Source organism: Calliphora vicina, chromosome 2 (genome assembly GCF_958450345.1).
Source record: "Calliphora vicina chromosome 2, idCalVici1.1, whole genome shotgun sequence".
In the NCBI taxonomy this organism is placed as follows: Eukaryota; Metazoa; Arthropoda; class Insecta; order Diptera; family Calliphoridae; genus Calliphora; species Calliphora vicina.
Window position 1 is genome coordinate 18,461,531 of NC_088781.1, and position 16,738 is coordinate 18,478,268.

At 31.7% G+C, this 16,738-nt stretch overlaps 1 protein-coding gene across 1 annotated transcript in view; it reads left to right on the plus strand.

Annotated features, from left to right (window-relative positions):
• The window catches only part of Piezo (piezo), a 154,177-nt gene that overhangs the window by 95,953 nt on the left and 41,486 nt on the right, over positions 1-16,738 (plus strand). Inside the window, exons 3-8 of the mRNA XM_065499391.1 lie at positions 10,538-10,862; positions 12,122-12,234; positions 12,394-12,446; positions 12,677-12,781; positions 16,292-16,554; positions 16,612-16,738. Of these exons, the coding sequence (XP_065355463.1) occupies positions 10,799-10,862; positions 12,122-12,234; positions 12,394-12,446; positions 12,677-12,781; positions 16,292-16,554; positions 16,612-16,738 (725 nt within the window). The 5' untranslated portion in view covers positions 10,538-10,798. The remainder of the gene's footprint in view (positions 1-10,537; positions 10,863-12,121; positions 12,235-12,393; positions 12,447-12,676; positions 12,782-16,291; positions 16,555-16,611) is intronic.

Genomic DNA, 16,738 nt, shown 5'->3' on the forward strand with positions numbered 1-16,738 from the left:
GTGGCACTGCCCGATTGACTTAATTTTTTTACTGAAGACTTAAAAGCTCATTATTATCATCTTTACGAAATTTGAAAGGTCTAGCTGTTTCCTGTGATTTATTGCCTCAAAAACTGGTCATTGGCCCCATCGTGCGATGCTTCAATTTATGTACACTGCATTACCATCTAGAAAGCTCTATTCTATGTCTACAATGATCTTCAAACTAGAATATTCGAATTGTAGTGCCTTCTTTTTGAGATTTTTTGTATTTAACATTTTAAGTTTTATTTAACATAATTTATTTCCCCCATCTTTTTGTTAGTGGGTATATAAATTACTAAAAGCAATTATCCATACCTGCACTACGACATGTTTTTGCACCATTAATATTCAAGTTTCATTTGACAAGAACTATCCCTGTTCTTTATTATGGCATAAATGTCTATGTCTCATGCAGGATGTACAGTGTTTCCAAAAAGCCTCAGAAGGCAGTGTAGTCATTGGTAATTGTTGACTTAAGTATAATTAAAAGTGTGTCAATGTTTTGTTTCCTACAAATTAGTTACAACAAAAACAACAACAGCCAGCCAGCCATCCACTTAATAACATTAAAAGATAATTATTAAATTGTAATTTTTTTTTAACAAAGGATCTCTGCTTAACTGTGGAAAAGAAAAGAATATGCTAAAGATGATAAGATTGTGAAGCAGGCAATATTTGACAAAAATTTAATTATTTAAATGAAACGAAATTTAATTTTATGTACAATTACATTTTTAATAAGCATACGAGTAAATAAAAGAACGTATGATGAATGCATGTCAGAGAGTAATTTCTATTTGCTGAAAGCAAAGTTAACATTTTAACAATTCGTGTAAGAGTTTTTGATTCTTTTAGTTATTTTAAAGATGAGTGAGTACATAACAGGGAGTGTTTGTGGCAAAAAATTATAAACATTATTTATCTGGAAAATTTTTTAACTTTTATGGAAATCTGTTTTTTTTTAATTTTAATTTTGTTTTGAATTAAGGTATGGTCAGTCACATATGATTAATTATTTGCATGACCTCTTTGAGGTAATTAGTTTAATGTCTTAATTTATAAATGATAATTACATGTTTCTAAAATAACCTTTTTAAATTTGGGGCCCGTTGTCACCAAACAATTTCCGATTTCTCACCAAAGCTTATGGTAAATGTGTTCCATCGCACAGCGGGGTAGAAACAAATTTTTTTGGAAAGGAGTATTCTCCAGTGTCTGCGGTATGACCGCTTGGTCCGCTTTTTTGAAAATATAGGGCGTAATTTCATACCGAATGTTAATTAGACAATTAAATTGCCAATAATATACAAAAGATTTCAGAGCAATATCAATTATGGATTTAAAAATAAACGATTTTCAATTTAAAAATTAAAAATAGTAGATTTTTGTTGTAAAAAGCATCCTGTTTACAGTTATTTTATTTTTAAATTCTGGTAATTTTTCACAATTTATTTTTCTAAATAACTCCTCGAGTGGTTGTTAATAGCCTAAAATTAGAAATAAGTACCCGAACAGTTAGTCGCAGGGCAAATGAGGCTGGTCTTGGTTGCTATCGTCCTGTGAAAAAACCACTCATTACTTAAAAGAACCGTTCTGCTCGTCTACAATTTTCCAGGGATCATTTAAACTGGTAGATACAGAAATGGAATACTGTCCTCTTTTCCGACGAATCCAAATACAATTTAAGAGGTAGTGATGGGAGAACATTTGTAAGACGACCAAAGGGAAAAAGATTAGATCCAAAGTACACAAATAAGACTGTAAAGTTTGGCGGTGGCAATATTATGGTATGGGGATGTTTTTCAGGGCAAGGTGTGGGCCCAATTCGTATTATAAAAGATACCATGACAGGTATAGGATACAGAACAATATTAAACGATGTTATATATCCATACGCTGAAGAAAATATGCCCCTAGTTTGGAGATTCCAACACGACAACGACACGAAACACACCTCTAGGGTTGTAACCGAGTGGTTACAATCCAACGAGGTACGTGTTTTGAAGTGGCCTGCCCAATCGCCAGATCTCAATCCCATAGAAAATCTATGGGAAATTGTAGATCGTAAAATAAGGACCCAAAATTACACCAGGAAGGAAGATTTATAGAAGGCGGTTATAAGGGAATGGTAAAATATTTCAAAGGAGACCATTGACTCTTTAATTGGTTCAATGCATCGTCGATGTGTAGCAGTTATAAAAAATAAGGCATACCCAACAAAATATTGAGTTATTGCAAAGTTTAGACCATATTTGTTAAAATAATACCTAAGTTTCCATTGTTTTGTCAATGCCGTAATAAAGAAATCTTTTAATTTTGTTTTCTCATTTTTAGAATTTAATTAATTATGTCCTTTGTTTTTTGTTAAATTAAGTTAATAAAAGTATAAAGTATAAAAGTATTTCAGATTTTAGGCCATTAATGAAATATTTGGAAAAGTTTCCATTGTTTTGTCAACCACTGTATAACAATTTTATAATTTTCTGTGAGGTATCTTTACGGAGAACATTTTGGTATAAAAAACATGTCCAATTTTTCGAATATGTCGCCCATACGCCCTTCGGAATTTGACCTATTTTTTTATCAAAATTTCAACTTTGGGCCACATGTTCTAAAATCCCAAAGCTGGGATCAGGAAACGGAAAGCAGCTTTGGAAACCTTAATGTGTTCCCTATTAATCCCCAAAATATTTTCCCAGCCCCTAAGGAAATGTGGACCCTATAAGCAAAATTGTAAAAAATACCATTTTTGAGATTTTCACTACAATTTTTAGGAATTGCGGGATACCCTTTGGTTTTTTTACACCTTGTTATTTAGAATGACAAATTTAAAAAACCCTGAAAATGAGATTGAGTTTTGTTAATAAATAAAGATTTAATTACATATTACATATTTATTGAGTCTCTAAAACTAAAATTTTAATATAACTGCAAGTATTAAGAACAACAGCCGAATCGACACCGAAGCCAAATATCCATGGCGCTAAGGTAATTCTCTATATATTTGGTATGAGAAAAAGGGGTCATATCTATTATGAGCTGCTGAAATCTGTACCGAACACAACTGATTCGTTTGATGCGAGCATTGGCCGAAAACGTCCTGAATATGCGACCAGACATGAAACTGTAATATTACATAATTTGGAAAACTATTTAGAAGTTTTGCCTCACCCGCTTTATAGTCCATACCATGCCCCGTCCCACTACTATTTGTTTCTGAATCTATCTTTGGTTTGAATTGTTCTGGGCGCCCAAAAGATGAGCAGTTCTTTTGGCTCGGTATCCATATGTTGTCAGAAAGTTCCAAAAGGTCATAGCTAACAATAGTCAATACATTGAATAAATTTATATTGTAGAAATGTTTCAAAATCAAAGCTTAAAATTTTAAAAAATCTCGCATTTTTTAGACATACACCCAATATTAATTTATGAAAGGTTTATTGAACAAAAATTTAATAAAATAAAATTGCCCAATTGTTTCGAAATATTTTGTTTCAACTCTACAACGCTACCACACCGATTGTGAATTGGGCAAAAGTTTCTTTAAATTTAAAATATTCAATCTTCGAATCGCTTAACAATTTTGTTTATTTTTTTAATTTTCATAATAAATTTGTTAAATATCAATGTCATGACATAAAATTTAACAAAATTGTCATGTTTTATTGCAATATACTAAGTACATTTAAACATTATTTCAACATTCCTCTGTTTTTATGTGCATGCGAAAATCCAAATCAAATAATGTGTATTTCAAATACATATATACAGTGTTTCATTCACATTTTTATATTTTTATTACACTATTTTCTCTTTTATTGTGCCACATAATGTTGCCGTCCGTCGTTGCCATTAGTTGGAATCAGCGAATTAAAAACAAACAAAAAAAAGTGAAAAGCTACAAAGAATTGAAATTTTGTATATATTTCCATGTGAATGAGTGTATGTGAGTGCGACTGGCTGGGTGCCTGACAGACCGACCGACTGCAATTTTATGTAGTTTTTCTTTTGAGCCTGGTGTGCTAAATTGTTAGCAACAATTTAAATTGTCAACATTTTCCATTTAACGTTTTAACCTTTATATTCATTCGAAAAGTGCCTTTTTTCGCTTTAGATATTTTTCTGATTATGAGAGCAACAAATAATTGTAAAAGCAAAAAGTGAAATAGAAACATAAAATAGTGTCTGTGAATGCAGGGACTAACATAAATTAGCTTAAGCTGATTTTAATAAAATGCCGAAATAATCTGAATTGTTCGACAGTATTGCTTTATACCAGTGGTCGGCACTCATAAACACCAGGCGCCGAACGCGATCTACTATTCAGATGTAAACAACAGGAATGTGAGCGAATTTCGTTAAAATTATATGAACGCTATAAAAGAAAATCGCTTTTGCACCGAATCATTACTTGCGATGAAAAATGGATACATTGCGATAACCCGAAGCTTAAGAGATCGTATGTGATGACCGGCCAACCAGTCGAATAGACACCAAAGCCAATTATCCATGGTGCTAAGGTAATGCTCTGTATTTGGTGGGAGCAAAAGGGTGCAATCTGGCCAGACCATCACAGGGAACCTGTACCGAACACAAATGATTCGTTTGAAGCGAGTATTGGCCGATGAATGCATAGAATTTGCGGCCAGACATGAAATCGTAATATTACATCATGACATCGTTAGATGCGCCACATTTGCCTCACCCGCCTTATATTCCAGACCTTGCCCCGTCCGACTACTTTTTTTTTCGATCGATACAGAACGCTCTCTCTGGAATACGATTCACTTCGGAACATTGAAAATTAAACTTTACTTTTATTATTCTCCCCGTATCATCGTAATTGAACTGTTTTGTTAAAGCGTAGGCATCACAGTCATCATCTGCCTTTGAATTAACGACAATTGCTGACAATGTATAGAAATAGTTTGTATATTTAGTTCTACAATGGAATGGTGTAAAAATTTGAAAGCCAGCCCCCCTGTGCATTGCTACAAATTGTGCAATATTTGAAGCAACAATGAAATGCACACAACACACCTAATTTACTACGTTTACGGTTTTTATGTTCGAGTGCGAGCGTTCATGAGTTGAGATGTTTGATTTTTGTTTTGCTCTGTGGCAGAGGCGTTATAGAATTTAATGATCAAAATAATTTGGAAGAAAATGAAATGGGGAAAATATGAGATTAACACCTGTATTCTGAACATTATGATACTGACAAAATTCTAACAATAATGTTTTCATAACAATTTCCATATAAATTTTTTAATATTTTAAGTATTTTTAAAATTGTTTTACTGTCGTAAAGTTAAGAAAATGGGGATAAATCGGGCATTATGAGATTTTGAGTACAAATTGAATTTTTTCCCCAAAGGAAATTTTGTACAAATTTACAATTATTTCTTCATTAAGTTGTCTTATATTTGAAAGTAAGTCTATTTAAGAATGGGATGAAGTAACGAGTGTAAGGAATAGCCAAGGAAACGATCTACAGTGAGCGTCAAAAGTGAGTAAACACCAAAAATTATTTGATTTTTTTTTAAGATAATAAAAATCCTAAAATCTATCCATCGATTAAAATTTAAAAGTTTCGATTTGATGGAGATTGAGTTGAGTAATAGAATCGGTTCTGAAAAAAGAAGATTTAAGTCGGAATATAATGATTTTTATGATCTTAAAAAAATCAAAGAATTCACTGGTGTTTACTCACTTTTGACGCTCACTGTATATACAAATGGTTCAAAAATAGGGGACCAAACCGGAATGGATTTTTACGAAATAAGCTGAAATATAGATAAATACTTTCGTTTACCAGATCATAATACTGTTTTCCATGCCGAGATCATGGCGATTATGGATGGTATTAAATGGTTGAACAGGATTGATAACAATAATCCAACTCGTATTTTTACGGATAGTCAAACCCCAAGGAATGACTATTTCGGTCTATCTGAAAACATGATCTGCAGAGCGTGTGAAAAAGTGCACGAAACAGTGAAACATTATCTGTGCCACTGTCCTGCCTTTATTCGAAGTAGAGTCGAACATTTGGGCTGGGAATTTATGCCAAACCTGCATCATCTTAAGAATTCTGATTGGAAAGAACTAAGAAATTACAGTGAGGAAACTAGGTTCTTAAACTAGCTGACCACGGTTTATAGGCTACCGAAAAACGGAGAATAACATTTCCTCAAGAGCCCGCAACGTGCCCACATGGGCATATGTGTATACCCGAAATGGGTATGGGTCATACAACGCTCACTCTACTCAACCTATCCTAGTCTATGTTTTTTACGAGCAATTTATGTCGATTTCAAATTTATATCCTGTTGCTCAATTTTGAAAGCAAAGTTTATTGATGTTGAGTTGAATTGGATTCATTTACATCGAAAACTTTCTTATGCCAGAGTTCACGTTTATCGATAACAAAATAGTAAGTGATTGATTTTGAAGAGTCCAAAATAGAGCAACCGAATTATGTATAAAATCTTTACGATTTCGTTTTGAGGTCAAGAACGAATCTAGCCAATATCGGATACTGTGTTCCAAGTGTATCCCAGAGAGAGTGTGCTGCATTGATCAAAACAAAAAGTAGTCGGACGGGGCGCGGTCTGGTTCCTTGTGATGGTCTGGTCAGATTTCAGCAGCTCATAATAGATATGACCGTCTTGGTCTCAACAAATACAAAGCATGTCGATTGGGTTGGTTGGCCGGGCTGCACATACGATCTCTTAGGCCTCTAATACATGGTTGTCATATTCTTACAAAGTTGTCAGAAAATGTTCAATAAACAACCATATGTTTCTCATGGTTGTGTTAACCATTTTCTGAGCCTTTTTCTGACAATCTGACAACCGTGTATACGTAGCTTTACGCTTCGGGTTATCGTAATGGATCCATTTTTCTTTTATAGCGTCATTTCGGACATGCTTCAATTCGTATGGTACGAAATTTCCTTGCTCTTGAATGAATCCAGCTTTTCGCAAACGTTTTGAAATTGCTGCTTGAGTAGTTCCCATTGATTTTGCAAGTTCTTGTTGAGTTTTCCAACAATCTTCATGGAGTAATGCCTCCAATTCTTGGTCATCAAACTCTTTTGACTGGTCTGGGTGACCTTTGTCTTTCGTGTAAAAATCACCACTTCTGAAACGCACAAACATTTTTTCACTCGCTGATACCAGTGGACAACCTTCACCATAAGCTTTGGTGAGAAATAGGTGTGCTTCAGCGGCACTTATTTTCAAATTAAAGAAGTAAAGCAAAACTTCCCGCATATCACGCTTTGTTGGCACAATATTCGACATTTTCGAAGCAAAAAAACGTTATTGTTTACACTATAATATTCAATAACTAAGTGAGAATAAATGACAAATATATATATCCTTCAAAATGGCATATAAGTTCACATTATCTCTTGTAAATCCCGTATTTTTAAGTCACACAGAATATTTTTTTAAGTTTTATTGAAGATTTTGAAAATTCACTTTGACGACATTTTTCTCAAGATATGACGAATTTGCACCCAAATTATCTAGCGGCTAATCCCCGGGGCACTAATATTATTCGACATTTTACATAAACACAACACGAACGTCATCCAAGAAATCAAAATCAACGTATATTTAATTCGGTTGCTAGCGATTCTCATTTAAATAGAGACGCATCAAATGAGAATATATTGGCGTCTTTTTTTTCGTTCGTGTTGTATTTGTGTGAGAAACCGATTAATGTTCGTGCCCTGGGACTGTGTTTGATTGTCATTGATCTAAACCAGTGGTCGGCACAAACAGAACATTAGTAAATATCGTGGTTGGCGTAGGCGTTTTACGCCATCGACCGTTTTTATACCCTTCGACATGACTGGCAAGGGTATATATTAGTTTGTTATTCCGTTTGTAATTTCTACATTTTTCATTTGCCCCCACAAAGTATATATATTCTGAATCGTTATAGATAGCGGAGTCGATATATCCATGTTCGTCTGCCCGTCTGTATGTTCAAATCAACTTTCCGTAGCCCCCAAATAACTTAAATACCTGATTTATACATCAATATGTCCGGAATTCTTCCGGCTCGGTTGCTATATAAGGAAAAAACCGGGACAACCTCGATTTTTGCCCTACTTTTGATCTGTATCTGGATTACTAAGTCATTAATATAGACAATATGGATATCTAATGATAGATATTTCAAAGTCCATTGTAACGATGTATATAAGGCTATAGTAAGTTGGACCTACAATGGGTCAAATTCGGGAAAAATATTTTTAAACCCGAATTTTTTTTGTCATAAATTATATTTCCAAAAAATTTTTTTTTTTAAAATTAAAAAAAAAATTTCGAAATTTTTTTTGGAAAAAAAAATTTAAAAAAAATAATTTTAATTTTGTTTAAATAAAAATATTAAAAAAATATATTTTTTTATGTATAATTTGGTGAAGGGTAGTGTTTATAAAAAACCGACTTTTTAAAAAACCGGTTTGTCGGTTAACCGAAAATTGGCCTTTTTTAGAAAACCGGTTTTTCGGTTAACGACATCGAAAAAACCGGTTAAACCGGTTAACCGTCATATATATGTAGAAAACATAAAATGTCCAATAAAGTATATTCAGCTTTAAAATTTGTAGTTTTTAGTAGTCAGGAATGGTTAATATTAAATACCTATGAATATACAAAAGTGCTAAGTCCATTTTATTTTGTAAAAATTTCAAAATTATTATGTCAGTCAAATGGAATTGAGTATAAATATGTTACTAAATATATAATATACTTGTTTTAATTATTGGTTTATTCATTAAATTTTTCTGATATGGAATCAGATTTCAAAATATTTCAAATTATGGATTTTGGAACGTTGTTATTTCTGAAAAGGACTTTGTACACTAAGCTAACGAAATGAATAATAAAATTAAATTTTAAGAACAAAACACACTAATGAAGTCAAATTGATTGAAAGAAGGTATGCACATCAAATTCAACTTGACGTTTGGTAAAATCATCACTAAGTTTATAATGAATCATTATTAAGATTTTGCTTAACTTCTAGAATTCTGCGGAATTAAATTTTTATAGTTTGATTATGTAAACTCATCGTAAACTCAAGCTTTTAAGTAAACTCATCGTCCTCTACTATTTATTTATATTGTAAATCAGCAGTTTAGGTTTCAAATCAGACCAATAATGTTTGTACAATGAATATAAAAAATACACAAAACCATGAGATTTCTTAATTTTAAAAACTGGTTAACCGAGTGATAAAAACCGGATAAACCGGTTAACCGAAAATCAACATTTTAAATTAACCGGTTCGCAAAAAACCGAGATTTCGAAGAAAAACCGGTTAACCGGTTTATAAACACTAGTGAAGGGTATATAAGATTCGGCACAGCCGAATATAGCTCCCATACTTGTTTATATACAATTTGCGATTTGTTTCCCTTTTGATAATTTTAAATAGTTTTGCTCTCATTCGTGTTATGTACATCTGAATAGTTGATCGTTTTATTCCTGGTTCCTATGACTGCCGAACTCTAATCTAAACACAGCTTTAGCAGATGATGCTGTTTGTGATTTTAATTTACAACTTTCATTTATGAAATAATATTTCCACAGTACTGCATTTTATAAGTGTTTAAGTACTTTCCGTGTGTTTAAATTGAAGAAGTGGGATAGTCACAAAAGCTTTTTTGCTATTTTACACATTTCGTTTTTCAACCGTTTATTTTCTACATTAATTTTTTCGTTTTTTTTTATTTTGTTTGCATTTCTTAACACTTTCCTTGTGCATATTACTTGTAAATTGTAGTTGTTTCTTTTTTTTAGTAAGTGAATTTCTTCAAGAAATTGAAATAGAAAAATTAAACGGGTTAAGGGTATGAAAAAAAAAGTTTTTTTTAACGATTTTGGCAACAGTCGTCCTTGAACTTCTTGGTGAGAGTGTGTGTTTGGTTTTTCGTTTTCAATTATTTTGCTATTTAAATCACTGAAAGTATTTAAAAAATTGTTACAGTGGACTATGGTAATATGTATTTGCAAATTAGTATGAGGAAGATGTATGTATTTTAATGAGAATAAAATAAATTTTGATTAAATGCTGAAAAAAGAAAAAAAGAGACAAGTAGTTAATTAAATAAAATATTTCGTGTCAGAAGCTAAAAGGCCTAACTCCATAAATATCTCAATTTTGTTATACATATGTATTACTATCTAATTAGTTCAGAACTCTTTGGAAATTATTTTGTTCTTCTATTATTTAATTTATTTTTTACCGTTCTATCATTTTCATAAATTTGGGAAATCAATTTTCCAAATGTGAGTTTGTATTTCTGACAACCTTGTTTAAGTCCATTCAGCTGAAAGACTCTAAGGGAAAAGTCATTTGAAACCAGCTACATATTTTCATTTGGAGAATAAGAATTGCTCATTCAACTAAATTATTATATCTTTCTTTAAATCAAATTTTTAAAACACAAAAAATTTTAATTTTTCCTATATTTTATAAATCTTTTCAGATCGTGTTTCCTGTCCTATAGCAATAATAATTATATACAACAACGAAAATCAAAACTATGTTGAATTTTTAGCTAAAAAACTGTTGCTGCTGCTGTTCTCTGCTAGAATGACTGCTAAACATTAGGCAGCTTACTTTGTAATTAATACAGCAGTAAATCCTGTCAAATAATTACAACGAGTAATCTCTTCCATTTTCTCCTGTATACACCCCCAAATCCAAATCTAAACCCACAAAACACAACTATAATAACTCCAACACAATGGCATTCAGTTACGCCTGCCTTACACTACAACGTGTAGTACTACCAATTATTTTGGTATTGGGTAAGTCAAGTAGTAGTCACTTAGTCGGTCTGTCATGTTTAAAAATAAAAATCATACCAACGTTGATACTAGAATAAATTTCCATGAATATGTATACAAAAATCTCTTACTCCTGGACCCTTTGGGTACCATTACTCTAATTGAAACTTTTGTATTTTTTTTTTTTTAATTTTCTATTGTTTTCTTTTGCATGTTAATGGAACATTTATTTATGGTATCATCGTCGTCGTATTCTTAATTACATTGGCCCTCGACATAGGCGACAGTTTTGGCACATGTACTGTGATTGAACGTTTGCTGAGACATGTCGGCTTTATTGGGTTCAAAAACTTAAAGTGAGTACATACATACATAATTCATATTATTTGGATTTTTTTAAATTTATGTATTATAAGCAAGTTTGGTTATCGTTACCGCTAAGCTGCCGTTACCGAAATAACTGCAATTATCTTTAATGATATAATCATAACTAGAGTTACATCTAAATAACGTTAGAGATATTCTTTAAATATTTTGTCAATTTATTTTTAATTTTTGTAAATTTTATTAGTAATTTAATTTAATTCGGGATGAAATTACCGTTAGCGTTACGTTATCGTTACCGAAATAACAACAAATACAGTTACCGCTAAAATACCGTTATCAAAATAAGCCAAAATACCGTTACCGAAACGAGACGAGACGAGGTTGTCCACTTACGCTTAAAATCGGACATGTCCTGGTTCTTTAATTCTTTTCTTACAAGAGCCCAATACCTTTCCACAGGCCGAAGTTCTGGACAGTTGGTTGGATTTGCCTTCCTAATTACAAAATTTACATTATTGTTTGAATACCACTCAGCGCTGTGGTTCCAAATCAAAATCTAAGTGGACAACATTTTAAAAATCGGTATCTTCAGAATTTGGAAAAACGAAGTGGTTTTACAATTGGACATTTCGTTTTCTCGAGAGAAGCGCCAGAAGTTCAGAACTCTTTGGAAATTATTTTGTTCTTCTATTATTTAATTTATTTTTTACCGTTCTATCATTTTCATAAATTTGGGAAATCAATTTTCCAAATGTGAGTTTGTATTTCTGACAACCTTGTTTAAGTCCATTCAGCTGAAAGACTCTAAGGGAAAAGTCATTTGAAACCAGCTACATATTTTCATTTGGAGAATAAGAATTGCTCATTCAACTAAATTATTATATCTTTCTTTAAATCAAATTTTTAAAACACAAAAAATTTTAATTTTTCCTATATTTTATAAATCTTTTCAGATCGTGTTTCCTGTCCTATAGCAATAATAATTATATACAACAACGAAAATCAAAACTATGTTGAATTTTTAGCTAAAAAACTGTTGCTGCTGCTGTTCTCTGCTAGAATGACTGCTAAACATTAGGCAGCTTACTTTGTAATTAATACAGCAGTAAATCCTGTCAAATAATTACAACGAGTAATCTCTTCCATTTTCTCCTGTATACACCCCCAAATCCAAATCTAAACCCACAAAACACAACTATAATAACTCCAACACAATGGCATTCAGTTACGCCTGCCTTACACTACAACGTGTAGTACTACCAATTATTTTGGTATTGGGTAAGTCAAGTAGTAGTCACTTAGTCGGTCTGTCATGTTTAAAAATAAAAATCATACCAACGTTGATACTAGAATAAATTTCCATGAATATGTATACAAAAATCTCTTACTCCTGGACCCTTTGGGTACCATTACTCTAATTGAAACTTTTGTATTTTTTTTTTTTTAATTTTCTATTGTTTTCTTTTGCATGTTAATGGAACATTTATTTATGGTATCATCGTCGTCGTATTCTTAATTACATTGGCCCTCGACATAGGCGACAGTTTTGGCACATGTACTGTGATTGAACGTTTGCTGAGACATGTCGGCTTTATTGGGTTCAAAAACTTAAAGTGAGTACATACATACATAATTCATATTATTTGGATTTTTTTAAATTTATGTATTATAAGCAAGTTTGGTTATCGTTACCGCTAAGCTGCCGTTACCGAAATAACTGCAATTATCTTTAATGATATAATCATAACTAGAGTTACATCTAAATAACGTTAGAGATATTCTTTAAATATTTTGTCAATTTATTTTTAATTTTTGTAAATTTTATTAGTAATTTAATTTAATTCGGGATGAAATTACCGTTAGCGTTACGTTATCGTTACCGAAATAACAACAAATACAGTTACCGCTAAAATACCGTTATCAAAATAAGCCAAAATACCGTTACCGAAACGAGACGAGACGAGGTTGTCCACTTACGCTTAAAATCGGACATGTCCTGGTTCTTTAATTCTTTTCTTACAAGAGCCCAATACCTTTCCACAGGCCGAAGTTCTGGACAGTTGGTTGGATTTGCCTTCCTAATTACAAAATTTACATTATTGTTTGAATACCACTCAGCGCTGTGGTTCCAAATCAAAATCTAAGTGGACAACATTTTAAAAATCGGTATCTTCAGAATTTGGAAAAACGAAGTGGTTTTACAATTGGACATTTCGTTTTCTCGAGAGAAGCGCCAGAAGTTCAAAAAATTTTCAATCATATTTTCGTTAATTTTTTTATTATTTTACTGCTTGACAAAATTACATATATCTCAATTGTTTTACCATATAGAAATTCACACTTCAAAACATAGATAAGCATTGATATAGGCTTTATTAAGTGTATATCTAATATTTATGGGCCTCTCCATTTTTCTGATATAGTCCTTTAAACTTGGGTCTCAAATACACTGATATTTTTTTCTAAGAATATTATATAGATTGCCAAAAAAAGATCGTCGAAGCCCGTCCAATGACTATATACATGATTTAAAGAAACTTCTGGGGAATGTCGTCGTAAAAAAATTGTAGTCGCCAGCACCCGCCGAAATACTTTTTTTTTAATTTTTACGGAATGGAAATTTTAGAAATATTTTTTTTTTAAATTATTGATTTTTATATATCTAAACCCTACTGCAACTTCAAATATAGTAAATACAGATCTTTTTAAAAATTTAGTTTCAGAAACACATGAAAACGTATTGTTTTAAGTTTTTTTATTAATGATTTTTATATATCCAGACCCTACTGTAACTTGAAAAAAATTTTATATTTATCCTTTAATTTTTTTTTTTGGAATCGGAGACACCTATTCTATATAAAAAGAACGCCAAATAATTTTGTCCACCTAGATTTTCCTTTGGAACCACAGTGCTCAGGGGCTTTTTTCTATAGTGGCATGATACCAAATCGTCCCAGAAATATGAAGGCACTCTGTGCTGTTTTAAGAAAGGTAAAAGCCGTTTTTGTAGACACTCCGTATAGTGTTTATAAACCGGTTATATCAAACATTTGGTCTGATTTGAAACCTAAACTGCTGATATACAATATAAACCTCTTTAGATAAAAATTTTTATGAATTACAATAATTCTAAACGATTAGTTTAAAATTTTTTCAGAATCAATTGCACATAATGAAACTATTAAAAAATTAATATTAAATTCCGCATAATTCTAGAAGTTTAGACTAAATCCAACTAATAATTTATTAAAAACTTAGTTATGATTTTACCAAATAAATTTGACTTCAGTAGTGCGCGTTTTGTTCTTAAAATTTAATTTTATTAATCATTTCGTTAGCTTAGTGTACAAACGTGCTAAGTTCCTTTTCAGAAATTTTACAGAAAAAATATCCTTGATTTTAAATATTTTTGAAATCTGTTAATGCATTATTTTTATTATATGATTTATAAATTCAAATAATGACAGTTAAGAAGAAGTGCGATTGCATCTTATAGATCCTTTTTTGGAAAATTTTCTGTCGGTTAACCGGTTAAACCGGTTTTTTCGAAGTCGGTTTTTTTATAAACACTAACTCCGTAATATATATTTCTGTGTTTATCGTACCTGCTGTCACAAATGATTGGCTTCTTTTGTCACACAAGAAAATTCTTGGGGAATTTTGTTTGTTTTTTGTTCGGTATTATTCTTGAATATTACCTCATCCATAAGCCATTATTAAAACTTATTCCACCAGATGTGATTCAAGGTTCTTGATTCAGAATCATATCCACTTTGCGCAGGATCAGAGTCCTCTAAATTCGACCTATTTTTTATGTAAATTTCAAATTAACTCCAAATTTTCTCTAATCGCATAGCTGAAATCAGAAATAATTGAATCCTGTTTTATATGTCCTAATATATTCAGAATTTTGCAAAGAGCATTTTTTCATACCACTTTTTTTATTGCAAATATATCCAAAGGTCTATAAATCACAAAGTATTCCATAAATTTTTTAATTACATTTTTGAAAAGATGACAGAATCTCCATCACTTTGATATATAATACTACCTTTTCTTTTTCACAAGTCAAATTCCCTAATTTCTAATGGGATTAATTATTGGTTTCTTAATGTTGTCATCATTTATTACCTGACTAGAGGTGGTACGATCATCCCGTCTCTCTAATCAGGGCGGAAAAATATACCTCATATCGTATAGGAAATTTATCTATATTATTTATTAAATTATAAAATGTCCCATTAGTCAAACATCAGTGTAGAAAATACCTTCTGTTTTGTTTGCATTATAGTAGATTGACTAGCTTCAGGATTTGTTGAACCATACCTTTGATTTGTTAACTACATTAAGCGACCCGGTATAGAAGAATTTTTTGAATTCTGAGCAGTGTGCAGACACTAGCAGAAACTCCTTTCCCGTTAACGCCAACAACTTCGACTTGTTAGAGAGGATTGACTTGAAAGAAGATCACTGTCTCTGTTATCTTATTATTAATGGTTTTACCCTTCAATGTATTCACCTCAACTAGATTGTCTTTCTTTTAAGTCGGACTTAGAAATACGATGTACATTACGGAATAATTTTTATCTCCTCAAAGTTTCGTTTCTATTTTTTGAATTGATTTTGTAGAATTCGACCAAATATTCGGTTTCGGATGAGGTCTAAAATCGGCCTCATGGATTTTAAAATGAGCTCTAAAATTAAAATGCTTACTTTTTTCGGCCAAATGGATTTTAAAATTAACTCTAAAATTAAAATGCTTACTTTTTTCGGAAATTATTAATACTTTTGAACAGTTTTGGTGTGAAAAAAACAGTTTCGGTCGAACTCTATGAATTTGTCATTCCGTTTGTAAATCATCGAAACTCACAAAAGTATGAAATTCCGCCTGTCTATTGAAAGCGCGATAGGACCTAGAGGATCAGAAATGTTTGGTATTGAAAATCGTCAAAATCGGTCTAACTAAACAAAATTTGGAACAAAATGAACGTCCGCCCGATGTTTAAAAACGAACAAGAAGTCCCAGAAAACCGAAAGCCCGACTTTGTTTATATATCTTGTTTCTTTTTTTTTTTGTATATTACAAAAAGATGATTTATATTATATATATTTTATATTTCCAGAGTTCTTGCCATTATTGAATGGCTAGTACCAGAAGTTGTTGTTTTCATAACTGCTTTAGTTGTCTATTTGGTGACGAAAAAAATCACCCAAAAAGTCGAACAGCTAGTCGAGAATGGCAATGTTGATGCTGCCGACATCGAGGAATCGCTGGAAGCTAGTGGCACTGGCGAGTTAACAGCGGTTAAGGTTAATAATGATGTCGGGCGAAAACAACAACTAGAAGACAGTGATAAGCCAAATTTCGATGGCCTAATTAAAATATGTAAGTGGTACTCAATAAATATTTAAACAAATAAATTAACAATGATTAAATTTACAGCACCACTATTTTGTTTGGCCACATTATTCTTTTCGGCTGTCTTAAGACCAAGTGTACCAGGTGGTTTTTATTTTTTAATATTTCTACTATCAGGATCATATTGGGCAAGTTTCCAAACATTGCAAAG